Here is a 27,738-nt window from a genome sequence, read left to right as displayed (position 1 = left end):
AAGCTCCCCTCAGGTGTTGGTGTTCTTCCCGTTGGGCCTGAGTGCTGCTGGGCACATTATCAGCTCTGTGTTGCAGAGTTCTGATGACGCTCAGTTTGTGTTCCAGAGGGTGGTGTGAGTCGAAAAGTAGATATTGGTCTGTGTGTGTAGGTTTCCTGTAAACGCCAATGTGGAGGCTCCTGTCTTCCCCAATGTGGACGTCACAGTCCAAAAAGGGCAAAATGTTGTACTTTACGTCTTCCCTTGTGAACTTAATGTTCTTGTCTGCTGAGTTGATGTGTTTGGTAAACGCTTACACCTCTTATGTTTGGATTTTGACCCATGTGTCGTCCACATCTGAACCAGTGGCTCGGAGGTGTTCCTCTGAAGAAGTTCAGGGCCCTGTGTTCTACCTCTTCCATATATAAGTTGGCCACAATGTGAGATACCGGTGAGCCCATTGCACAGCCGTGTTTCTGTCTGTAAAACTGGCCCCTGAATTGGAAATATGTAGTGTTCAGGCAATGGTTCAGCAGTTGGCAAATCTGGTCTGGGCTGAGGTTGGTCCTATTGTGGAGAATGTTGTCACATAGCAAACGTTGCCTCACAGTTTCCAAAGCCTCCATGGTTGGGATGTAGGTGAATAACGAGGTCACGTCATAGCATGCCATGGTTTCATCTGGTTCCAGTTTTACGCCTTGGACCTTGTCCTCGAAATCAATGAAGTTTTGGATATGGTGAGGTGTTTCGCCCACTAAAGGGGTCAAGATGTTGGAACTCCATCGAGGTTTAGTGGCAGTGGGTCTGGGACTGACTTCACCCTGACCATCGGTGGAGTCCAAGCTGAGGATACAGCAGTCTACTACTGTCAGAGTCTCCACAGTATCAACAGTCAGGCTGTGTTCACATGGTGATAGAGAGCCGTACAAAAACCTCCCTCTGTTTCACAGTGACTGATCTGCCAGCTGGGACATACGGTAAGCTCTATAACAACAATGATAATAACAATAATAACAACAACAATAATAATGATAATAATATAATAATAAAAATCACAATAATAATAATAATGACAATAATATAACAATAATAATGACAACAAACAATAATAATAATAATAATAATAATAACAGTAATAATAATTATGATAATAATAATAATAATAAATATAGCCGCAAGCGGCGATTAATGGGTCCAAGCAGTATTGCAGCCGCCATGTGTCCGATCTGTTTCATATTTGGTACATGGCTTCTATGTGCCACAAAGAATAAGCCTATCAAGTTTCATGGAGATCGGCCGTTCACACTAGCAGATATTAGCTGCTGAATTTTGATTGGCTGTTTGGCAGCCATTTTGGTAATCCAGCCAATCAGCACTTTAGGCAATGTAGCCAAATCGGTCCAAGTATAAGTATACCAAATTTCAGATTTTTTGATAAAGTGGTTTTTGAGATGTCGGATTACTTGGGTCACCTGTGTCCTAGACGATTACCGTAATTTTTTAAAATGTCGTAACACTTCCATTGCTTCAGAAACATGTGCCAGAGTTTCCAAAACTGGACCAGACGGTGTCTGATTTCTTGCGTCCTAGCCGACTGCCGTAAAAAGAAAAAGTATGTCGTTATACCCAGGTGTCCTGGCGCGAGGAATGTAGAGCTGCAGCGCTTCCACACCAAATAAGTCAAAATAGCGGGCAAACTATATGACTGACATAGGTGGTCCCAATAGTAAAGTTGTTGAGCACGTTGAGATGCATGGGTCGATTACGTTTTGTGTTGATCTGACTTATGCTGTGGGAGTTATGGCCTTTTAAGCATGACCCTTTGTTATAGCGCCACCATCTGGCTGACATGGGTGATTTATAGTGCCAGAGTAGGGGTGACCGTATGAATCCACCTACCAAATTTGGTTGGTCTAGGACTTATGGTTGCTGAGCCTCAGACACATTTAGCTGAGAAACCGCGCCCAAACTAATACAAGTCAAAATGGCGGGCAAACTATATGGCTGACATATGTGGTCCCAATAACAAAGTTGTAGAGCACATTCAGATGCATAGGTCTGGGCAGTTTTGTGTTGATCTGACTTATGGTGTGGGAATTACGCATGACCCTTTGTTATAGCGCCACCATCTGGCTGACATAGGTGATTTGTGGTGACTGAGTAGTGGGGGGCCATAGGAATCCACGTACCAAAGTTGGTTGGTCTAGGACTTATGGTTGCTGAGCCTCACACACTTTTAGCAGAGAAAAATAATAATAATCCTAACAAATACAATAGGGTTCCAGCAGCTTTGCTGCTTGGACCCCTAATAATAATGTACAAATGTTCCTGTCATGAGTAATATTAGTATTGTGGCGGACACTAGGGGCTATGCCTCTCACCCAGCAGGACTGTTAGCTGGGGGCGTGGTTTACGTTTCCGGGGCTTGCTGGTGCAGGGTTGTTCCTGCTGCGGTTGGTTTTGGAGTTGAGAAATAAACATCAAACTCGCCTTCGTCCGCTGTGTTTTTCCCCATCCTGCCACATTGGTGACCCCGAATTGAACATGTTTGGAGCAGAAGAGGAGTGTGAATCCACTTCGGCCACGCCGCCCCAACTCTCACAGCCGGCCGTTCTCGCCGCGGCTGTGAAGCTCCCAGAGTTCTGGCATAGCGACCCGGCTTCGTGGTTCCAGCATGTCGAGGCGCTGTTCCACCTGCGTGGAATCTCCGCGGACGACTCCAGATACTATTTGGTCGTCGCTGCGCTGGACCAGCAGTCCACACGCCGGGCCATGCAAACATCTTCTGCTCCGGAGGTACAGCCTATCTGCCGCAGTGAGGGCAGATAGAATCCTTTCCCCATCCGGTTTGGGCGACGGGACGGCTGTGGATCTCATGGACAATATGCTGTCGCTGCTAGGCTCAGACGAAGGTGGATTCCTTTTCCCGCACGTTTTCATGCGCCAGCTCCCGTCTCCTGGGCGCGCGGCTTTGGCTAACTCCCCGTGTCTGGCTGCTGGTGACTGCCGAGGTTTGGCTGAGGAGGCCGATCGGGTCCTGCTGGCTACCAGACGGTTCTCTGTGCAGAGTGTGGCATCGGAGCCTCTCCAGCCGGCGTCGGAGGACGCGGACCCGGCAGTGGTGGCTGGAGTGACTGTCCGGAGACGGCGCGGGAGCGGCCTCTGTTTCTTCCACCGGCGGTTCGGCGGCAAGGCGAGGCGCTGCGTCCCTCCGTGCACGTTTGAGGCGGCGGGAAACTCCCGGGCAGCGCTCAGTAGCAGCTGTGGGCGCTGGCGGACGTAGTGAGCTGCTCTTCATTAAGGACACGATGTCAGAAAGACGGTTTCTGGTGGACTCAGGCTCGCAAAAGAGCCTACTCCCTCCTGCTAAGACAGACAGGTCGGCCGAAGGCGGCGGCCCACTGTTGAGTGCAGTTAACGGTTCGTCCATTGCGACGTTTGGCACAAGGTTGGTGACTGTTTGCTTCCGCGGGCGCCATTTTGAGTGGGACTTTGTAGTGGCCGCCATTACTGTTCCTATTATCGGCGCGGATTTTCTGTGTGCTAATGGTCTGCTGGTTGATGCTGCAAACCGCCGTTTAATTGATGCTGTGTCTTTCGCCACTTTTCCGTGCGAGACAGGGGGAGCCGGGCCGTTAACACAAGCTAACTTTTTAGCATTAGGGGATGTTTTTCAACGTTTGCTGGCGGATTCTCCATCGGTGACTACACCTGACTTTTCCACCGCGGTTACTAAACACGGGGTAGAACATTTCATTCCCACTCTGGGACCGCCAGTTTTTGCGCGCGCGCGGCGCCTCGACGCGGTGAAATGGGCTCCAGCTAAGGAGGAGTTCGCCATCATGGAGCGTCTGGGTATAGTGAGAAGTTCCAACAGCCCGTGGGCCTCGCCGCTTCACATGGTGCCTAAGGCGGATGGGTCGTGGCGGCCTTGCGGCGACTTTCGCCGCCTGAACATCCCACACATTCAGGACTTTTCCATACGCCTGGCGGGTACCACTACTTTCTCTAAGGTGGACCTGGTGCGCGGCTATCATCAGGTTCCTGTGCGCGCAGAGGACGTGCCCAAGACCGCAGTGAACACCCCGTTTGGGCTTTTTGAGTTCATGCGCATGCCTTTTGGCTTGAAGGGGGCAGCGCAAACCTTTCAGAGGCTGATGGACTCGGTGTTGCGTGACCTTTTCTTCGTGTTCGTTTATCTCGACGACATATTAGTGGCAAGTCCGTCAGCTGAAGAGCACCTGGCGCACCTGAAACAGGTTTTCCGTCGCCTGGACGAACACGGCCTGATAGTCAACCCGGCCAAGTGTCAGTTTGGACTGCCGGTGATTGACTTCTTGGGTCACCGCATTTCGCCGCAAGGCGCGGTCCCGTTGCCTTCTAAGGTGCAAGCGGTGGCGGAATTTCCCCGCCCAGTCTCTGTTAAGGCATTGCAGGAATTCTTAGGCATGGTGAATTTCTATAACCGTTTCCTCCCTCGCGCTGCCCACCTCCTTCAGCCACTTTACGAAGCCCTGCGGCTTAAGAAGGCTAACGACCCTGTCGACTGGACTCCCGAACGGGTCCAGGCCTTTGACGGAGCTAAGTGCGCCCTGGCTAACGCTGCCCTCCTCGCCCATCCCACACCCACGGCGTCCATAGCTTTAACAACCGATGCGTCTGACATAGCCGTGGGGGCTGTGGTTGAACAGCGTGTGGCGAATGCGTGGCAGCCACTCGCATTTTTTAGCCGCAAACTGCGGGACAGCGAGCGCAAGTACAGCGTTTTTGACCGGGAGTTGCTGGCACTGCACCTTGCAACCCGACATTTCCGCTCCCTGCTGGAGGGTCGCCCATTCACGGCTTATATGGATCATAAGCCGCTGACTTTCGCCATGTCCAAGGTGACTGAGCCGTGGTCTGCTCGTCAGCAGCGCCACCTAGCGGCAATCTTCGAGTTCACAACGGACATTCAGCATGTGGCCGGGAAGTCCAACCCTGTTGCTGATTGTCTGTCGCGTGTGCTTGTGTGTCCTGTGCACCTCGGTGTGGATTTCTCCGCTATGGCTGCCGACCAGCCCAGCGACCCGGACGTCCTTGCCCTTAGGTCAACGCGTACTGGTCTCAAGCTAGAGGACGCTGTGATGCAGGAAGGCAGTCCTCCCCTCCTCTGTGATGTCTCCACCGGCCGTCCCCGCCCCGTTGTTCCAGTGGCCTGGCGCCGTCGAGTTTTCGATTCGATTCACTCCCTCTCGCACCCTGGAGTTCGGGCGTCGGTGAAGTTGGTCGGTTCCAAGTTCGTCTGGCCTGGCCTCCGCAAGGACGTCAAGGGGTGGGCAGCTGCATGTGTAGCGTGCCAGCGCGCTAAGGTCCACCAGCACACTAAATCGCCCCTCGAACCGTTTCCGATCCTGGCCAGACGTTTCGACCACGTGCATGTAGACCTGGTGGGCCCTCTACCTTCTTCACAGGGATTTACGCACCTGCTCACAATGGAAAATCGGACCACCAGGTGGCCAGCGGTTGTCCCTCTGTCCTCCACAACATCCTCGGACGTTGCACGCGCGTTTCTTTCCTCCTGGGTCGCCCGTTTCGGCACTCCGTCAGATATCACCTCAGACAGGGGCCCCCAGTTCGTGTCAAAGCTCTGGTCGGCACTTGCGTGATCCTTGGGTGTGAAGGTACACCGCACTACCACGTACCACCCGCAGGCTAACGGCTTGTGTGAACGTTTTCACCGGTCGCTCAAGGCAGCTCTGTGCGCTGCGCTCTCGGATGGTAACTGGGTGGATCGTTTACCTTGGGTTATGCTCGGGTTGCGTTCGGCTCCTAAGGAGGACCTCGACGCTGCGCCCGCTGAGCTGGTGCTCGGTCAGCCGCTCCGCGTCCCTGGGGAATTTTTGCCTGGGAGTTCCGCTCCTCGACCCCGTCCGGCCGTTTATCCTTTTTTGTCCGACAGCACTCGGGTTCCAGGCCCCGTTCACCACTGTTTTCCGCTGTCGTTCGTGTCTGCGGAGCTCATGTCGGCTCGTTTTGTTTTTGTAAGGCATGATGCTCACCGCTCGCCCCTCCAACCCCCATACGATGGCCCATTTCGGGTTCTTGAGACGGGTCCTAAGGGTTTTGTGCTGGATATGGGTGGGCGTAGGGAACGTGGCAGGCTTGATAGGCTTAAACCGGCGCACAGGGTATCAGGCGAAGTTGTGTTTCCGGGCCAGGTTCCCCGTCGGGGTCGTCCTCCTTCCAGGACCCCGGCAGTGTCTTCACGGGTTCAGCGTTCTGCTTCTCAGCCGGCTTTGGACTGTGTTTCACCTACTGTTTCGGCTGAGGGACGGCACAGCCATTATGGCAGGCTGCTTAAGCCTCCAGTGAGACACTAATTTTCTTTCCAGGAGTCCCTTCTGGGTGTTCGTGGGGGGGGGGGGGGCTGTGTGGCGGACACCAGGGGCTATGCCTCTCACCCAGCAGGGCTGTGAGCTGGGGGCGTGATTACGTTCCCGGGCTCACCGGTGCAGGGTTGTTCCTGCTGCAGTTGGTTTTTGGAGTTGAGGAATAAACATCAAACTCGCCTTGGTCTGCTGTGTTTTTCCTCATCCTGCCATAGTATCACTATTGATTGTGTTTTATTTCTTATTACTATACTGCTATGGGCTTCTTTATTCAGCTGGTGGCATAGCTGTCCCATTTGGTACCCTACTGAGACAACTAAGTTAGCTGTCCTTTGCATCCACTGTGTTGTTGTCGTTCAACAATGCTGCACAGCACATGAGTTGTTTATTTTATGTCTTTATTTCACTGTCCTCCCATGTGACATAATAAACATGACTGATATGATTTATGAATAAAATAATAGTAAAAGCTCCATGTGTTTTGTTTCAGGGTGTAAAGGAGACACTTTACTGACCCAGACTCCAGAGTCTGTCTCAGTCCAGACAGGAGGTCCTGCCTCCATCAGCCAGTGGAGCCATTGGTAATGACTTAGCCTGGTATCATCAGAAACCAGGAGAAGCTCCCAGATTCATTATTAATTTCTATTGGGGTTTTATTTCAGGTGGTTACAGCAGCAGTGGCAACGGTTATGATTTCAGAATCACCATCAGTAACATCCAGACAGAGGACACAGGAGTTTACTACTGTCAGCAACATGAAGTCTCACCACTCAAACAGTGATGAAGACCTGCACAAAGACCTTCCTCTGATGAAAGACAAGGTGTCTGTAACAGCTGAACAGGACCCATCAGAAGACATTTCTAGATGAAACAGTGACTTGTCACATTAACCAGACTGCCTGAAATGTGTCTCCACTGATTCAGGAGATGAGCTACAAATATACAAGTAGGCTAACCCGCCATATACCTTCAACGTACCCAACAATGTCAAGCCTGGTACTACCAACAACCAGGAACAGTCCCCAAAGCCTTGACTGGCACAGGGACCACTCTCCTGGCAGGAAGTCCCTCTCGGTTCAGCGCCGGCGGATCTGGGGGGGACTTCACCCTGACTGTCACAGCAGTCCAGGCTGAGGACGCAGGGATTTCCTACTGTCAGAGTGATATCTGTGTTCATGGCTGAGCAACCACACAGTGATAGAAGGCTGTACAAACATCTGCCATGTAGGCAGGACCACCTAAGGTATAAGACAACTAAGCTGCCTCTTAGACTGTGAAGTCCTACGATTAACAAAGTGCTGCTTGGACACCAGGAGGGCAAATCAAATTCTGCTTAGGACCCCAACAAGACTTGAACAGGTCCTGTTCTCAGGTGACATGTCAGTAACACCATATGAACCCGTTCCTTTTCTTCCATACGTGGTGTCAATTTATGGACCTTTTTTGATCTTCATCTTTGGTATTTCAGACATTTATGACAGATGCATCTTGAAAGGACACAGTTAAAACACAGGGAACTCTACACAGCATTAGCAGTTGATGTGTAGGGATTCACACAGGACATCTATGGCCTACAGGGGGCACACTACAGAGGACCATGCAGTCGGACAAAGGAAAAATGCAAAGTCTGAATGGCCAAGAAAACAGAAATCCCTGTGGGGACTGGATCAACATTTTGGCTACAGGATGTCCATGGAGGACAATATGGCAAGCTGTTCCAGCTTTTAATGTCCTTTATTATCATCACCAATTCATTTTTTTACTTGTTAAAATATCCAATTTTCATATCAGAAATTGAATTTTAAGTAGTTATAATTCACTTTTAAGTAGTTGAAACACCAGTTGTAGATATAAGAGGTTCAGTTGTTGATGTCAGACATTTCTTTTTTGAGATCAACAATTATGTTCCAAATGTTGATATTGCAAAAAAAAAAATATTTCAATGATTGGCACTTTAACTACTTAATATCCCCCTAATTTAAATTCCAGTTCTCACTGAAATGAATGGGGGAAAGTTGTAATCCTCAGTAGTTAGGATTTAATTTGATGTCACGATTTGAAATGCTGATGTGCAAAATTACATTTTAACTAGTTAAAATATCATTTAGAATATAACTTTTGATAGACAGGATACTTAATTTAGAATATAACTTTTGACAGACAGGATAGTTAAAATATAATTTTTGATAGACAGGATAGTTAAAAGATAATTTAGAATATAACTTTTGATAGACAGGATAGTTAAAATATAATTTAGAACATAACTTTTGATAGACAGGATAGTTAAAATATAATTTTTGATAGACAGGAGAGTTAAAATATAATTTAGAATATAACTTTTGATAGACAGCATACTTAAAATATCATTTAAAATATAACTTTTGATAGACAGGATAGTTAAAATATCATTTAGAATATGACTTTTGATAGACAGGATAGTTAAAATATCATTTAGAATATAACTTTTGATAGACAGGATACTTAAAATATCGTTAAAATATAACTTTTGACAGACAGGATAGTTAAAATATCATTTAGAATATAACTTTTGATAGACAGGATAGTTAAAATATAATTTAGAATATAAATTTTGATAGACAGGATAGTTAATTTAGAATACAACTTTTGATAGACAGGATAGTTAAAATATAATTTAGAATATACCTTTTGATAGACAGGATACTTAAAATATCATTTAAAATATAACTTTTGATAGACAGGATAGTAAAAATATCATTTAGAATATAACTTTTGATAGACAGGATAGTTAAAATATAATTTAGAATATAACTTTTGATAGACAGGATAGTTAATTTAGAATATAACTTTTGATAGACAGGATAGTTAAAATATAATTTAGAAGTTAACTTTTGATAGACAGGATAGTTAAAATAGAATTTAGAATACAACTTTTGATAGACAGGATACTTAAAATATCATTTAAAATATAACTTTTGATAGACAGGATAGTTAAAATATCATTTAGAATATAACTTTTGATAGACGGGATACTTAAAATACAATTTAAAATATAACTTTTGATAGGCAAGATAGTTAAAATATCATTTAGAATATAACTTTTGATTGACAGGATACTTAAAATATAATTTAAAATATAACTTTTGATAGACAGGATAGTTAAAATATCATTTAGAATATGACTTTGATAGACAGGATAGTTAAAATATCATTTAGAATATAACTTTTGATAGACAGGATAGTTAAAATATCATTTAAAATATAACTTTTGATAGACAGGATAGTTATAAGATCATTTAAAATATAACTTTTGATAGACAGGATAGTTAAAATATAATTTAAAATATAACTTTTGACAGACAGGATAGTTAAAATATCATTTAGAATATAACTTTTGATAGACAGGATACTTAAAATGTCATTTAAAATATAACTTTTGATAGACAGGATAGTTAAATTAGAATATAACTTTTGATAGACAGGATAGTTAAAATATAATTTAAAATATAACTTTTGATAGACAGCATAGTTAAAATATCACTTAGAATATAACTTTTGATAGACGGGATAGTTAAAATATCATTTAAAATATAACTTTTGGTAGACCGGATAGTTAAAATATCATTTATAATATAACTTTTGATAGACAGGATAGTTAAAATATAATTTAGAATATGACTTTTGATAGACAGTATAGTTAAAATATCATTTAGAATATAACTTTTGATAGACAGGATAGTTAATTTTGAATATGACTTTTGATAGACAGGATAGTTAAAATAGCATTTAGAATATAACTTTTGATAGACAGGATAGTTAAAATATCATTTAGAATATAAGTTTTGATAGACAGGATACTTAAAATATCATTTAAAATATAACTTTTGATAGACAGGATATATAATTTAGAGTATAACTTTTGATAGACAGGATAGTTAAAATATCATTTAGAATATGACTTTTGATAGACAGGATAGTTAAAATATCATTTAGAAAATAACTTTTGATAGGATAGTTAAAATATTATTTAGAATATAACTTTTGATAGTCAGGATAGTTAAAATATCATTTAGAATATACATTTTCATAGACAGGATAGTTAAAATATCATTTAGAATATAACTTTTGATAGAAAGGATAGTTAAAATATCATTTAGAATATAACTTTTGATAGACAGGATAATTAAAATATCATTTAGAATATGACTTTTGATAGACAGGATAGATAATTTAGAATATAACTTTTGATAGACAGGATAGTTAAAATATCATTTAGAATATGACTTTTGATAGACAGGATAGTTAAAATATCATTTAGAAAATAACTTTTGATAGACAGGATAGTTAAAATATCATTTAGAATATAACTTTTGATAGACAGGATAGTTAATTTAGAATATAACTTTTGATAGACAGGATAGTTAAAATATAATTTAGAATATAACTTTTGATAGACAGGATATTTAAAATATCATTTAGAATATAACTTTTGATAGACAGGATACTTAAAATATCATTTAAAATATAACTTTTGATAGACAGGATTGTTAAAATATCATTTAGAATATGACTTTTGACAGACAGGATAGTTAAAATATCATTTAAAATATAACTTTTGATAGACAGGATAGTTAAAATATCATTTAGAATATGACTTTTGATAGACAGGATACTTAAAATATAATTTAAAATATAACTTTTGAAAGACAGGATAGTTAAAATATCATTTAGAATATAACTTTTGATAGACAGGATAGTTAAAATATCATTTAGAATATAACTTTTGATAGACAGGATAGTTAAAATATCAATTAGAATATGACTTTTGATAGACAGCATAGTTAAAATATCATTTAGAATATAACTTTTTATAGACAGGATAGTTAAAATAGCATTTATAATATAACTTTTGATAGACAGGATAGTTAAAATATCATTTAGAAAATAACTTTTGATAGACAGGATAGTTAAAATATCATTTAGAATATAACTTTTGATAGACAGGATAGTTAATTTAGAATATAACTTTTGATAGACAGGATAGTTAAAATATAATTTAGAATATAACTTTTGATAGACAGGATAGTTAAAATATCATTTAGAATATAACTTTTGATAGACAGGATACTTAAAATATCATTTAAAATATAACTTTTGATAGACAGGATTGTTAAAATATCATTTAGAATATGACTTTTGACAGACAGGATAGTTAAAATATCATTTCAAATATAACTTTTGAAAGACAGGATAGTTAAGATATCATTTAGAATATAACTTTTGATAGACAGGATAGTTAAAATATCATTTAGAATATAACTTTTGATAGACAGGATAGTTAAAATATCAATTAGAATATGACTTTTGATAGACAGGATAGTTAAAATATCATTTAGAATATAACTTTTGATAGACAGGATAGTTAAAATATAATTTAAAATATAACTTTTGACAGACAGGATAGTTAAAATATCATTTAGAATATAACTTTTGATAGACAGGATACTTAAAATATCATTTAAAATATAACTTTTGATAGACAGGATTGTTAAAATATCATTTAGAATATGACTTTTGACAGACAGGATAGTTAAAATATCATTTCAAATATAACTTTTGAAAGACAGGATAGTTAAGATATCATTTAGAATATAACTTTTGATAGACAGGATAGTTAAAATATCATTTAGAATATAACTTTTGATAGACAGGATAGTTAAAATATCAATTAGAATATGACTTTTGATAGACAGGATAGTTAAAATATCATTTAGAATATAACTTTTGATAGACAGGATAGTTAAAATAGCATTTATAATACAACTTTTGATAGACAGGATAGTTAAAATATCATTAAGAATATAACTTTTGATAGACAGGATAGTTAAAATATCATTTAGAATATAACTTTTGATAGACAGGATAGTTAAAATATCATTTAGAATATAACTTTTGATAGACAGGATACTTAAAATATCATTTAAAATATAACTTTTGATAGACAGGATTGTTAAAATATCATTTAGAATATGACTTTTGACAGACAGGATAGTTAAAATATCATTTAAAATATAACTTTTGATAGACAGGATAGTTAAAATATCATTTAGAATATGACTTTTGATAGACAGGATAGTTAAAATATCATTTAGAATATGACTTTTGATAGACAGGATACTTAAAATATCATTTAAAATATAACTTTTGATAGACAGGATAGTTCATTTAGAATATAACTTTTGATAGGCAGGATAGTTAAAATATCATTTAGAATATAACTTTTGATAGACAGGATTGTTAAAATATCATTTAGAATATAACTTTTGATAGACAGGATAGTTAAAATATCATTTAGAATATGACTTTTGATGGACAGGATAGTTAAAATATTATTTAGAATATAACTTTTGATAGACAGGATACTTAAAATATCATTTAAAATATAACTTTTGATAGACAGGATAGTTAAAATATAATTTAGAATATGACTTTTAATAGACAGGATAGCTAAAGTATCATTTAGAATATAACTTTTGATAGACAGGATAGTTAAAATATCATTTAGAATATAACTTTTGATAGACAGGATAGTTAAAATATAATTTAAAATATAACTTTTGATAGACAGGATAGTTAAAATATCATTTAGAATATGACTTTTGATAGACAGGATACTTAAAATATAATTTAAAATATAACTTTTGATAGACAGGATAGTTAATTTAGAATATAACTTTTGATAGACAGGATAGTTAAAATATCATTTAGAATATGAGTTTTGATAGACAGGATAGTTAAAATATCATTTAGAATATGAGTTTTGATAGACAGGATAGTTAAAATATCATTTAAAATATAACTTTTGATGGACAGGATAGTTAAAATATCATTTATAATATAGCTTTTGATAGACAGGATAGTTAAAATATCACTTAGAATATAAATTTTGATTAACGGGATAGTTAAAATATCATTTAGAATATAACTTTTGATAGACAGGATAGTTAATTTAGAATATAACTTTTGATAGACAGGATAGTTAAAATATAATATAGAATATAACTTTTGATTGACAGGATAGTTAAAATGTCATTTAGAATATAACTTTTGATAGACAGGATAGTTAAAATATCATTTAAAATATAACTTTTGAAAGACAGGATAGTTAAAATATCATTTAGAATATAACTTTTGATAGACAGGATAGTTAAAATATCATTTAGAATATAACTTTTGATAGACAGGATAGTTAAAATAGAATGTGGATATCATGAGTTTGGTATTTTGCCTGGATACTTGTGATGTACAGTGGGATTATAAGTAGGCTGGTTGTCATCCAGTTTCTGATAAGGAAATGGCTAAGTGGTGGAGCTGGAGTAAAAACAGAGGGGTTAAAAGCTAAAACTTCCTGCCATATACACTAATAAGGCTGAGCTGCGGCACGTGAGCGTGTTGAGCAGCAGCCATCGAGGTGTGTCAAGTGGAAAGGAGGTTTTTGTACGGCGTCTTAACCAGGCTCTATCACTGTGGTACACTTTTGGTGGCGGCACTGAGGTCATCGTCTCATGTAAGTGATTTCTCTTGTACATTTGTGTGTCCATAGTCATTTTCTACATTAGCTGCTTCTCACAACGTGTTGCTACGTATGTCGAGTGTTGGTTTGGGAAAACAAAACTAGATTTTGATTTGTTTAATGATTCATTTGGAGTCAGTCGTGACATTTAACAGGACTCCAGGGTGGAAAGGCAATGGCTGAATATTGTAAAGTAGTCCATGTTATTCTAACAACATCAGTATGCCGTAGCATCGTCACATAACTTGACATTACAGCTTTAGTCGACCATTGGTTAAAGCCTGAACAATGCTGTCAGTTTGGAAATCTTACAAGACAAACTGAAATCACAATCTTCAACACTGAGCTATTTATTCGACGTTTGGTCTCTAACCCGTGTATATTTTAGGTGTCTTGTATCAGTAAAAGCTGCAGAAATTGTTGCATGAGGATTGCACCGCAGCAGTGTAAATCAGCTGCAGGTACAACGGTGGTTAAATGAGCTTTACTCACACTGAACATGTTGAATAGAGGCTGCACACAGTGTACAGTCCCATGTAAAGCCGTGTTTAATTTACACATTTATAATCTGCTAAATCACTGGCAGTCTGAGAAATGAGCTCATTCATATTCACTTTATGTGCCACACACATTCATATACGCACACCTGAAAACTGCTTTTAAAACTAATTTTATTGTAAACTTGCAGAATATTTAACTGGTGATTTACAGCCTATGGCATATTGTTTATTTCATCCTTTATTTACTGTTAAGGTTGTAAAAAGTCATGTAAATTGTGAGTATTAGTTTAGTTTGTTGCCTTTAGTTACACACAGACGGGGCACATTGATACACATTTGTGTAAATGTGGCAGTTTAGCAGCATCACTCATTTTCAACTGTGGTCCTGCAGGTACAGTAGAGACGGCAGATTAAAGGAAACACACATAGACTACTGTACAAATAGATTATGAAAACACACTGCACACATAAACACATGGAAACAAAGACTACAACATGACACACTGATGCTGCATGTGCTTATTCACACAGCACAGTAGCATTAACATGGTCCTGGTGAGTAGTGGTGGTGCTGCAGTGCTCTCAGTAACACATAGTTCAGCAAGTCGGTGTATTCAGTTGTGTCTCTCTTTACAGCGGGGGTCTCAGTCAAACCCACCCTCTCCCTGCTCCCCCCCTCTTCTGAGGAGTTGTCCAAGGGCTCGGCCACGCTGTCCTGTCTGCTGAGCAGCTACTCCCCAAAAGGAGCGCTGGTGACTTGGCAGAAGGATGGGAGGGAGGTGACGGCGGGCGTCCTGACGGGACAAGAGGTGTGGAGCAGCACTGGGTACAGCCGCAGCAGCATCCTGACCCTCAGCAAAGCCAGCTGGGATGAAGGAGACCTCTACACCTGCTTGGTGGCCCACGATGGCCGCAGGCAGTCCACCGAGCTCAGGAGCTCTTATTTCAGATGGTCTTATGGTGATCCAGTAATAAACCAGTTTATCATCTTGCTGTGCTCTTGCTCCTGCTCATCTGTCATGTGACAAAGGAACATGTCTCTTCTAAGGTCTCTCTGTATAATCTGACAGCAGTCAAAACCAGGAAGTGCTGAGTATGTACATTACACACTAATATTCCCCGCCAGCTGGCCATCATATTGACTTTCAGTCCTCTTATGAAATAACCGCCACTATTGAAATAATCCACCTGCTGTGATGTCATCTGGTAGACTATTGGTGATATTTCACTCTGAAGGTTCACCTGAGCAGGAGATGGTATTCTCCTTGGTAGAAGTATGAAAGTCCCAGGACATGTGTTAACCCTTTTAACTGTAAATGTGTGTGTATTAACAATGTGCTGCAACATGGCTGAGTAATGCAATGACAGTAAAACCCACTGCTGTAACTGTGGATAAGAGACTGATATAGACAGTCAGCAGCCTGCACCCGGACCACTCAGACAGTAGGACACACATTCATGTGTATTACTACTACCACTACCACTACCACCACTACCACTACCACTACCACTGCCACTACTGCTACTGCTACTGCTACTACTGCTACTGCTACTACTGCTACTACTGCTACTACTGCTACCACTGCTACCACTACCACTACCACTGCTACTGCTACTGCTACTGCTACTACTGCTACTGCTACTACTGCTACTACTGCTACTACTGCTACCACTACCACTACCACTGCTACTGCTACTACTACTGCTACTGCTATTGCTACTACCACTACTACTACTACTACTGCTACTACTGCTACTGCTACTACTGATACTACTGCTACCACTACCACTGCTACTGCTACTACTGCTACTGCTACTACTACTACTACCACTACTACTGCTACTGCTACTACTGCTACTACTGCTACTACTGCTACCACTACCACTACCACTGCTACTGCTACTACTACTGCTACTACTATCACTACTACTGCTACTACCACTACTACTACTACTACTGCTACTACTGCTACTGCTACTACTGCTACTACTGATACTACTGCTACCACTACTAGTACTGCTACTACTACTACTGCTACTGCTACTACCACTACTACTACTACTACTACTACTGCTACTACCACTACTATTACTGCTACAACTGCTACTACCACTACTACTACTGCTACTGCTACTACTACTACTGCTACTACTGATACTACTGCTACCACTACTAGTACTGCTACTACTACTCCTGCTATTGCTACTACCACTACTACTACTACTACTGCTACTACCACTACTATTACTGCTACTACTGCTACTACCACTACTACTACTACTACTGCTACTGCTACTACTACTACTGCTACTATCACTACTACTACTGTTACCGGCCTAGACCTAGGGGAATCTGGGCGGTAGCAAGGATCCACAGACAGTGGGTACTGTGGACCGGTGAGGTGAGCTGGGTAGATAAACTGTGGATCATAGAAGAGAAACGCATGAGTCCATGTTCACTCCAGCTCGAACCAGTTTATTCTGAGCTGCTTAGGAAGCTGGGAGTAGCTTGACTCCGGGGATCCACAGAAGCGCTACAGCGCCCTCTACTGGCTTGGTGGAGAAACACCCTTACTGCATTGCAATCACGTATCTAAGTTAGATCTAAATCTAAAAAATAGGGGGGGTATAGTTTTTAAGATAAACTTTTCATTGAGGCTATTTTCAACCCCTTACACTACCACTACCACTACTACTGCTACTGCTACTACCACTACTAATACTACTACCACTACCACTACTACTGCTACTGCTACTACCACTACTACCACTACTAATACTACTACCACTACCACTACTACTATTACTGCTACTACCCTACTACCACTACTACTACCACTACCACTACTACTGCTACTACCACTACTAATACTACTACTACCACTACTACTACCACTACCACTACTACTGCTACTACCACAATTGCTACCACTACTACTGCTACTACTACCACTACTACCACTACTAATACTACTACCACCATTGCTACTGCTACTACTGCTACTACTACCACTACTAATACTACTACCACTACTACTACCACTACCACTACTACTGCTACTACCACTACTACCACTACTACCACTACTACTGCTACTACTGCTACTACCACTACTACTACCACTACTACTGCTACTACCACTACCACCACTACTACTACTACTACTACTACTACTACTGCTACTACCACTACTACTACTACTACCACTACTACCACTACTACCACTACTACTGCTACTACTGCTACTATCACTACTACTACCACTACTACTACTACTGCTGCTACTACCACTACCACTACTACTACTACTACTACTACTGCTACTGCTACTACCACTACTACTACTACCACTACTACTGCTACTGCTACTACCACTACTACTACTACTACCACTACTACTACTTTCGGCTGCTCCCGTTAGGGGGCGCCACAGCGGATCATCTGTTTCCACCTCTTCCTGTCCTCTGCATCTTCCTCTGTCACACCAGCCACCTGCATGTCCTCCCTCACCACATCCATAAACCTCCTATTTGGCCTTCCTCTTCTCCTCTTCCCTGGCAGCTCCATATTCAGCATCCTTCTCCCAGTATACCCAGCATCTCTCCTCCACACATGTCCAAACCAACTCAGTCTTGTCTCTCTTGCTTTGTCTCCAAACCGTCCAACCTGAGCGGTCCCTCTAATATACTCGTTCCTAATCCTGTCCTTCTTCATCACTCCCAATGAAGATCTTTTCATCTTCACCTCTGCCACCTCCAGCTCCACCTCCTGTCTTTACTTCAGTACCACTGTCTCCAAACCATACAACATAGCTGGTCTCACTACCATCTTGTAAACCTTCCCTTTAACTCTTGCTGGTACCCTGCTGTCACACATCACTCCTGACACTCTTCTCCACCCACTCCACCCATCCACATTAATGTGTATTACAGGAACCATAATGTTACAGTCTGTTTTTAGTTTTTTTTTTTACTCATCTGACTGTTCCTGCGACTTATATTCCAAAGCTACTTCCATCCATCCATCCACCCATCCATCCATCCATCCATCATCCATCCATCCATCCATCATCCATCCACCCATCCATCATCCATCCACCCATCCATCATCCAAACCGCTTATCCTGCTGCCGTTTGGTCATTACTGCAAAACCTGAGGAAAAAAAAAGACAGAAAAAAGTCCTCGACTTGCCGTAAGTCGGTTTATATGGCAACAACAACAACAACAACAGCAACAACAATAATACCAATCATAACAATATCAATAACAATAATAGGCGGCACGGTGTCGCAGTGGTTAGCACTGTTGCCTCACAGCAAAAAGGTCCTGGGTTCGAGCCCCGGGGTAGTCCAACCTTGGTGGGTCGTCCAGGGTCGTCCTCTGTGTGGAGTTTGCAGGTTCTCCCCGTGTCTGTGTGGGTTTCCTCTGGAGGCTCCGACGAAGATGAAGTATAGCTACTCATCAATAAAGCCATATTGCAAGAGGTCAAATCGGAAAAAAAAGAACTTGTCAACTTGTCTTACAAGCAGCACTTTTTCTCATAATAATAATAATAATAATAGTAATAATAACAATTACAATAATAAGGATAATGATAATATTAGCTACTCCTCAATAAAGCCATATTGCAAGAGGTCAAATCGAAGGAAAATAACTTGTCAGCAGCTTGGATTGACTACAGGAAGGCATTTGACAGCATGCCACACTCCTGGATAGAGAAGAGCCTCAAGATCCACAGAGTCTGCCCAACAACTGTCAAATTCATCACGGAGAGCATGAAGACCTGGAAGACCACCCTGAATCTCCATCATGCAGAGGGGTGGTTAACATCGAGACCGATCAACATCAGAAGTGGAATCTTCCAAGGGGACTCACTATCCCCACTGCTCTTTTGCCTTGCACTAGCAACACTCAGCAGTCCACTGAACAACAGCAGCTATGGGTACAAATCACAGAAAGGCAAACTGACCCATCTGTTCTACATTGATGACCTCAAGATGTTTACCAAGGATGACAATCAGCAGAGGCGTAGGGCTTGGAAGTTTGGTAGGAAGGTGTCCTACTGATGATTCAGTAACACCTCCAGCAAAAAAATAATCTAACTGATAAACGATGGTTGGGGGAAACAATACAAATACTATGACTTGTGTAATGATGGCTTGGCTAACACAACACTGGCAGGCCTCATATCCACCAGCCTTTTCACTACTTCTCACTACTAACTAACACAGACCTTCTTCTTTTTGGTCCCCGCAGGACAAGAGAGGCAACACTTCTAGCCAAGGCTGTGATGACAAGTGCATCCCCATGAAATACAGATACTTTTGGTTGTTTTACACCAGGCTGGGAGGGTCACAAGCAAAGATGAGGGGTCAAGGTGAGTCTGGGAGTGGGTGAAGACCGAGACAGCAAGGCACAAAGTGAGAAAGAGACGTGACGGTAATGAAAGAGAGGAGGAGAAAAAGAGCAGTCGACAGCGTGAGGACAGAAAAGTGGAAACTCCAGAAAAAGGAAGATAAAGTGAAAAGTGAGCTGGAGACAGAAAGACACCCCCCCTCCCCCTTAGTCAGCGTAGTGCATGATGGCCTCAACGTAGCTTCCTGGAAACAGGCCTGTGGTGGCGTTCATCACACCTTCATACCAGCCATCCTCGTTTTTCTTGATCACACAGATAATGGCTCCTCTTGGAAGGACAACTCGTCCTCCTGATCAGCCATGTAGTCATAGATGGCCACCACTAGAGGGAGACAAACACACAGTTAAGCACGCTCTGGTTGACAGTAAACCAACAATAACATTAACAACTTGTAGTAAAAGTAATATTCACAGTGCTTATACTACCACTATTATTACTAATTATTAGTACTATTAAAGCTAAGTACTACAAACACAGCTATCACTGCTCCTACGAGAGACACTACCATTATAACTACTGCTGTGACCACTACTCCCACTAATAAAGAAAATAGACTGTGATAATAATCACATCTTTAGGTCTGTTACTACTAGTTCTACTGTGATTACTATTACCACCACCAACACTGCCACTACTATATTTATTAACAACAACAATAATGAGAAAAAACACAATAATAACAATTCCATGTCTTTTGTGCTGGATAAGATCTAATCTCGTAATGATGACACGGTGTTGACATATTGGCTGCTTTAAGCATCGAAATTGCGATGATCATCTTCTTTTGTTCTTTACTCTCATCCCAGCTGTTGTCTCGCTTGGTCCATATGTTGTGCTGATGGTTAGCATCTGGTTTTAGAATCAGTCTCTTCGTAAATCCTCTACCTTTCTCAAGGTAGGTTGCTGGAGCCCAGGGAGGGTCCTCCTCTGTACAGGGGTCATTGTACTCAACTAAAGCGGACTCCTCCTCTTCCTCACCTTCCTCTAATGGCTGATCACGGGGCCAGACCTCATCAGGCCCTGGTTGGCCCTCAATAGCTGAGGAAGGGGAAGAGGATCATGTGAGACTGGGGAAATGGGTCGGGAGGGAGGGAGGAGGTTATTATATAGCTGGAGATTCAGATCGTACGACAGTGGCACTCAACCATGTGTCATGAAGAGCTGTGTGTACACAGGTTTTCTTTCAGACCAACACTACAGCTGCTGAGCTCACTGACCATTCCTCCTGTGTTTGGCTGAAGGTGTGTGGTCAGTGAACTCATCTGAAGTACAGCAGTGTTGGATTGGGGAGAAAAACCTGCACGCACATGGCACTCCATGGCACATGGCTGGTATCACCCATGTGCCATGGAGTGCCATGATTTCCAGCTGATTGTCATGATGCCCAAACAAATCAACTCTGATTGGTGTGATTATCAGAAACACCCCAATCAAGGTTACTCAGGCAAATGGGGCGCAGGTGAATAGAAACACCAATCAGGGGATGGAGAACAGGCGAGCCCCGATGGTCCAGACCACACAACCATGACCGTTACGGAGTGTACATGAGTTAGAATATTACATTAACATGCCAGAACATACACTGTGAATATTTACATATGTAGCCGGGTGGGGATTGATTTCTAAAGTAAAAACACCACCAGAGGGCGCTGTGCCTTGTGGAGCCCCCCCAGCGCGAGCTAGAACAGCGGAGATTAAAACGGAAGTTCCGGGTTTTTTGTTCCCTTCCTCAAGTACGCTGGAGTGGTCGGCTGTGTTTCTAAGAGCTTGTAAAAGAGGTAACGTTCTATGTTAAATGGTGTCTAATGCAGAACATATGGAAAGATTCATGTTAATAATGCTGTGTTAGATGTAATATGTGAGATCTGTTGCCGATTGTAATGTTATACTGTGTGATCTTCGCAGATTTATCGTTAGAGCGTTTCCATGTGTAACGGATAGCCAAGCAGAGTTGGGCATCCATCACACCACGTGGGGGAGGACCATGTAAAACGCTGTACTTGTGACTGTTAGCTAGGCTAATCACATTTACTAGCTACAGATGTTGTGTTTGGTGGCAACTAACTTTGTGCTTTTCATTTGTTTCATTTATTTTCGTGTTCGCGTCCCGGCTGTGGCGACGGTCTCCCAGACTGCCCCCCGAATTCGCTACACATACATGGAAAATAAGCTGAGTTTCATATATTAGCTGTGATGGTAGTTTATGGAGGATGAGAGAGATAACTCACATTGTCTTAACAAGACAGCTATCAACACAGACAATGAACCAGCAGAATGAAGTACAGATTTAAAAGATCACTTACCTGCGCTGTAACATGTGAGAGTCAAGACGCACATGTGTAACCCAGGTTAAAATAACCTACATATAATCACAGTTGAATCATAATAAATAAATAGGTAAATAATCATAGTTATTCGTTTTGCAAGTAAATAGTGAACAGTAGATAAGTAATTCATGGTACCAATAAATTCCTATTCATAGTGTTGGTTCAGACTGCTATTTCTTGAACGCAGCGCGTGCAGTGCTGATTAGCCAATCAGCTGCCTTGCTCGAGAGGGAGGGCGTCCCAGAAGCAGCTAGGTTCCAGAACGCCAGGCAAGCGCTTGAGAGAAGCCACTGGAACGAGAGATAGAAGATTCTACTTTGAAATAGCAGCGAGCTACAATTGGTTCTTTCTTTATCCAAGTTGAGTATTTTGTTGGTCTGGTCCTCCTCCGAGCCCTGGGTTTGTGTTGTGTCCGAGTGTCGTCCAGGACTTGGTGAGTCAACTGCTAACTAGCCCAACTTGTCCGTTTTCAATGTGTGTGTGCATAGGCTAGTTAAAGCTCTAAGTAGCTCCGTTATGTTGGGGATCATAACTTGTGTAAAGATCATTGAGGAGCTACGTGTTTCTTTTGTGAACCGAATTCAGAATGTATGTTTCTTTTGTGCAAACCGAGTTGCTAAGCTAGCTCCTTCCAGCTGGGCTGCAGCAGCAGCATGGTGTATTAGCACAGACATTAAACTGCGTCACGTTTTAGCGGTGGGCAGATTGACCATGTCAGTCGGTACTTCTGTTGTTTTCTTTTGATTATTTTATTGAGAGATATGTAAACTAATGTCTTTGCATGTGTGATGTGCCTGTTATAATGCAGGCCAGGGTTTTTCCTTGGATTGGGAAGATCGCGCTTGGTGTTTCATCCCCCAAGATGGCGAGCCACCTATAGGAGCCCTGCTGGATCCACGTGGTCTGTCTGCGGCTTCAGACAGCTCATTCTCAGGACAGCAGCCTACAGATTCGAGCACCTGGATTGTGGTAGGACTGACATTTCCAGTTTGTTACTGCAAAACGCAGTTGGACTCAGTGGACCAACAACGGACTTTCCAAAAAGGACGGATTATAGCCTACATTGATTATTGATTTTGATTGTTGATCTGATATTGTATTGTTAATTGCTGTATCGGCTGAGTTTATTACTCATTCATACTGTTCATGGGGTAATGCAATTGTGTGTTACTTTTGGCATTCTGATTTACTGGTTAAGTAACTTAGGTTAATGGGAATTAGAACCGAAACTTAAAGGCCTAATGGAACAAAATAGAACATAAAACAAATTAACATAATTTGTCAACTCAAACAAGAGATAACTTCAAATTAGAATTAAAAGGATCCTAAATTAGAACTAAAATTTCTTTCTAAATTATCTGAAAGTCAAAATAGTGGTTTAATAAGGGTTAAATCATAAAACAAGAGGTTTCAAGGAATTTATCCATTCTCACTGTGTTATTGTGTAATTGTGTATGTTTCTCTGTCTATGTTTACAATTCTTTATATACGTAAAAACAAGCCGGTAGTTCAAACTTTATCCCTGGTCTGTGGTCTGCAATCATTTGATGCTAGTTATAAACTGCTCCTAAGAACCTAGAACTGGTCCTAGTCAACTGTCAACATCTACAGTGCTACACATGCAGATGAGATACATGTAGGTGTGATGGGTGTCACTGAGTGACAAGAGCTGAGTCTTTTCTTATAAACCACCGAGTGGGGCTGTTGCACAGAGTCTCCTCCATGCAGACCTGCCTTTGTTTAGCTGCTACTGATAAAGAACTGTTGTCTTCACACTGATGCTTAAAATAAGCCTTTGCTTTACCGTGGCCAAATAAATGTTTAACTGGACTTTCCCTTTCTCAACTTCTGTTTTATGATCCGCTCTGTTCATAATGTTTAGGCACAACCTCAATTTATTATTATTATTATTATTATTATTATTATTATTATTATCATTATCATTATTATTATTATTCATTCATCATAAGCCGCTTCTCCGCACTGGCAGCAAGCTAAGTAGGGTACTCCAGATGTCTCTCTCCCCAGCAACGTTCTCCAGCTCCTCCTGGGGTTTCCAAGGCGTTCCCAGGCCAGATTGGACATGAAGTCCCTCCAGCGAGTTCTGGGTCTACCCCGGGATCTCCTCCCAGTTGGCCGTACCCAGTAAACCTCCAAAGGAAGGCGCCCAGGAGGCATCCTAATCAGATACCTGAACCACCTCCACTGGCTCATTTCGACGCGAAGGAGCAGCGGCTCTACTCTGAGCTCCCTCCGGATGTCCGAGCTCCTCGCCCTATCTCTAAGGCTGAGACCAGACACCCTACGGAGGAATCTCATTCTGTATCCACGATCTCAGCCTTTCGGTCACTACCCAAAGCTCATGACCATAGGTGAGGGTTGGAACGAAGATTGACTGGTAAATTGAGAGCTTTACCTTCTGGCTCAGCTCCTTCTTCACCAAAAACGGTTCGGTACGACTTCCGCATTACAGCTGATGCTGCACCAATCTGCCTGTCAATCTCCCGCTCCGGCCTACCCTCACTTGTGAACAAGACCCCGAGATACTTGAACTCCTTCACTTGAGGCAACAACTCATCCACAACCCGGAGGGAGCAATCCACCATTTTCCGGTAGAGGACCATGGCCTCAGACTTGGAGGTGCTGACTCTCATCCCGGCCATTTCACACTCCGCTGCAAACCGCCCCAGTGCTCGCTGGAGGTCACGTTCTGATGAAGCCAACAAAGCCACATCATCTGCTAAGAGCAGACATGCAATTCTGAGGTTTCTAAAACGAACACACTCCTTACCTTGGCTGCGCCTTGAGATCTTGTCCATGAATATCACAAACGGAATCGGTGACAAGGGACAACCTTGGCGGAGTCCGACACCCACTGAAAACGTGTTTGACTTTGTGCTGAGAATGCAGACACAGCTCTCACTTTGGTTAAACAAGGACCGGATGGCTTGTAGCCACTGTCCCGGTACCCCATACCCCCATTATTATTATTATTATTATTATTGTTATTATTATTATTATTATTAATAGTATTGTTATTGTTATTGTTAATTATTTCCAGTGTTTTCTGTTTCCTCCAAAAAACATTTCCCTTGGGATTGAGACTCTTTCTCACTACACATACAACCAAATAGTTTTAACACCAGAAATGTTAAAATGGGACACAACATTGACAAATGATAAAAACCAAAAGAAAAGGAAAAATTTGGTCATTCTAAAATATGATTGCTTTTTTTAAACTTTAAATAAATGTCAGGATGATATTTTGAAAAGATATTTGGGCAGCAAATTCTCAATGTTGTTAAGTAAAACTTCTGCTTTCAAAACTGAACAAAATATTTTCTAATTTATAACTTTTCAAGGAATTATTTTAATTCTGAATTTGATTATACGTTTTATAATTACCACTAAATAAATATATAACTTGATAGACAAAAAAAATCCAGTAAATATGTCAATAGGAGATTATTTTGTACACAAAACCAACGAAAACATTTTAAGCGGCAAATTCTTACTTACATACTTGTTTTGGCAGTCTTAAGTTAATTTATTTAAAGAAGGTAATAATCACACCATTAATGATCATTTGATTTAATTATTGCACCATGTAGGTGAACACATCATTAAACATGTTGGTGCATCAGGTTATATTTGGTTAAAATCATGATTCTTTACATTGCTCTCAAACAACAAGGCAACGTGACTGAAAACTCTGAAATCAGCAGTTTTCTAAACATATTGTGTGAAGCACCGACTTTTATCAATGGATGACCACATTTATTTTGTCCATTTTCTGAGGAGGCTAAACTCTGGTTTCAGAGGTTGGGGGATTCAGTAATTGTTCAAAGTAAATCTCACACTTTCATGTCATGTAGGATTTACTTTCCATTTTATTGAAATGGTACTTTTTGTGTGATCATAGGATGTATACAGATGTGAGGATAACAAAAGAGAAACACTGACAAAACTGACAAATTTGAAAAGAATATTTAATTTTTTTTATTTGTGCATTAGTATGAAACCAGTAATACAATAACAATAATAGAATACTAAAAAAAGACAATATGACTTATACTAAATATTAGAACAAGACCAAGAACAAAACATCACTACAGTTATTATTATTATTGTTATTAATGGTGATGTTGTTGTTATAGAGCTTACCGTATGTCCCAGCTGGCAGATCAGTCACTGTGAAACAGAGGGAGGTTTTTGTACGGCTCTCTATCACCGTGTGAACACATCCTGACTATTGATATAGTGGCGACTCTGACAGTAGTAAACTGCTGTATCCTCAGCCTGGACTCCACTGATGGTCAGGGTGAAGTCAGTCCCAGACCCACTGCCACTAAACCTTGATGGAGTTCCTGACTGAAGAGTGTTTGCGTAATAAATGAGGACTTTAGGAGTTTCTCCAGGTTTCTGTTGGTACCAGTAGATACAGGGTCTCCTGCCATTTTCACAACCAGTAGAAGCAGGTTGACTCAGTTTGCATGCCAGACTGACTGATCCTCCTACATTGGCAGCTTTCATTGAGGGAGTCTGAGTCACAGTGACCTGACTGCTTGATCCTGAAAACAGAAACAAACTGGTGAGATCAGAGAAAGTTCTTTCAGGAGAGGAAAAGTTCAGATGAGGAAAACAAGGAAGACAGTGAATCATCTCTGCTGGTCTTACCTTGAATAAAGGCAGCACATGTCAGGATGAAAATGCTGCTCCAACACATGGTTTTTACCTTTGCTGTCACAATGAACAAGTGTTGGTGGCTTTGCTTTGGACTTGCAGAGTTATAAAGGTTTCATGAGCACTGAAGCATGTCCTTCAAATAAGAAGTGTCCTCTCTATGCAAATGAGCTTCCTGGTGAGACTGCTGTTAGTAGCAGATGTGTATATCATGTCCTGTGAGGACACACCGTCTTGTGTGTGCTACAGCCACTTATTACAGTAGTCACCACCACCTTCTGTGACTAATGCCAAGTTAGATGAAGAAGAAATGATCTTGGATTATTGACATGAGAAAGAGTCTAAAAACATTCCTAAAACCATAAGGAGTTGTCTCTTTAATACACGTGTTGTCATGTTGTGGTGTTGTTGACTTTGAGCTCGTACCGTTCACACACATTTATAGAAATACTATTCATGATCCAACTCAAACTGCTCTCGTGGGGACTTCTTTTGTGGACAAATATGAGCTGCCCTATCTACGGTGCCATGAACAAGGATTTGCCCCTTCCTGGTTTCCTCTATTTTGGCATATTTGTCAAACTTATTTGATTCAGATCTTCATACAAAATGTAATAGGACGAAGAGAACCCGAGTAAACACACAATCCAGTTGTTAAATGATCATTTTATCTATTTAAGGAGAACGGTTATCCAACACCAACTGACCCTGTGGGAACAAGTAATTGCCCCCTTAGTTGCTCCGTCAACCAACGAAGCAAATGTCATGGATCACTGGGTTCAGGTGGAGCAGACACACCCAGGCTTGATGCCTGCTGCCCTGTTGAGGCTAAACACCACTTATATAAAACCTGACCATCAATGTGACGTAGCTACAAGGTGTCACCAGGCAGCACACTATGCTGCTATCAGA

At 41.3% G+C, this 27,738-nt stretch overlaps 1 protein-coding gene across 1 annotated transcript; it reads left to right on the top strand.

The window, feature by feature from the left end:
• Window positions 1-764: 764 nt before the first annotated feature.
• Window positions 765-15,424, top strand: LOC130120415 (immunoglobulin lambda-1 light chain-like; the record flags this gene model as incomplete). The annotated part of the gene is made up of 3 exons (XM_056288952.1): window positions 765-886; window positions 13,862-13,893; window positions 15,036-15,424. Coding segments are annotated over 3 exons (543 nt in total), but the record flags the coding sequence as incomplete, so codon positions are not given.
• Window positions 15,425-27,738: the final 12,314 nt, after the last annotated feature.

This window comes from Lampris incognitus, chromosome 11 (genome assembly GCF_029633865.1).
Source record: "Lampris incognitus isolate fLamInc1 chromosome 11, fLamInc1.hap2, whole genome shotgun sequence".
Lineage (NCBI taxonomy): Eukaryota > Metazoa > Chordata > Actinopteri > Lampriformes > Lampridae > Lampris > Lampris incognitus.
The sequence above is the reverse complement of the archived record's forward strand: the minus strand, read 5'-3'. Positions and strand labels throughout refer to the sequence as shown.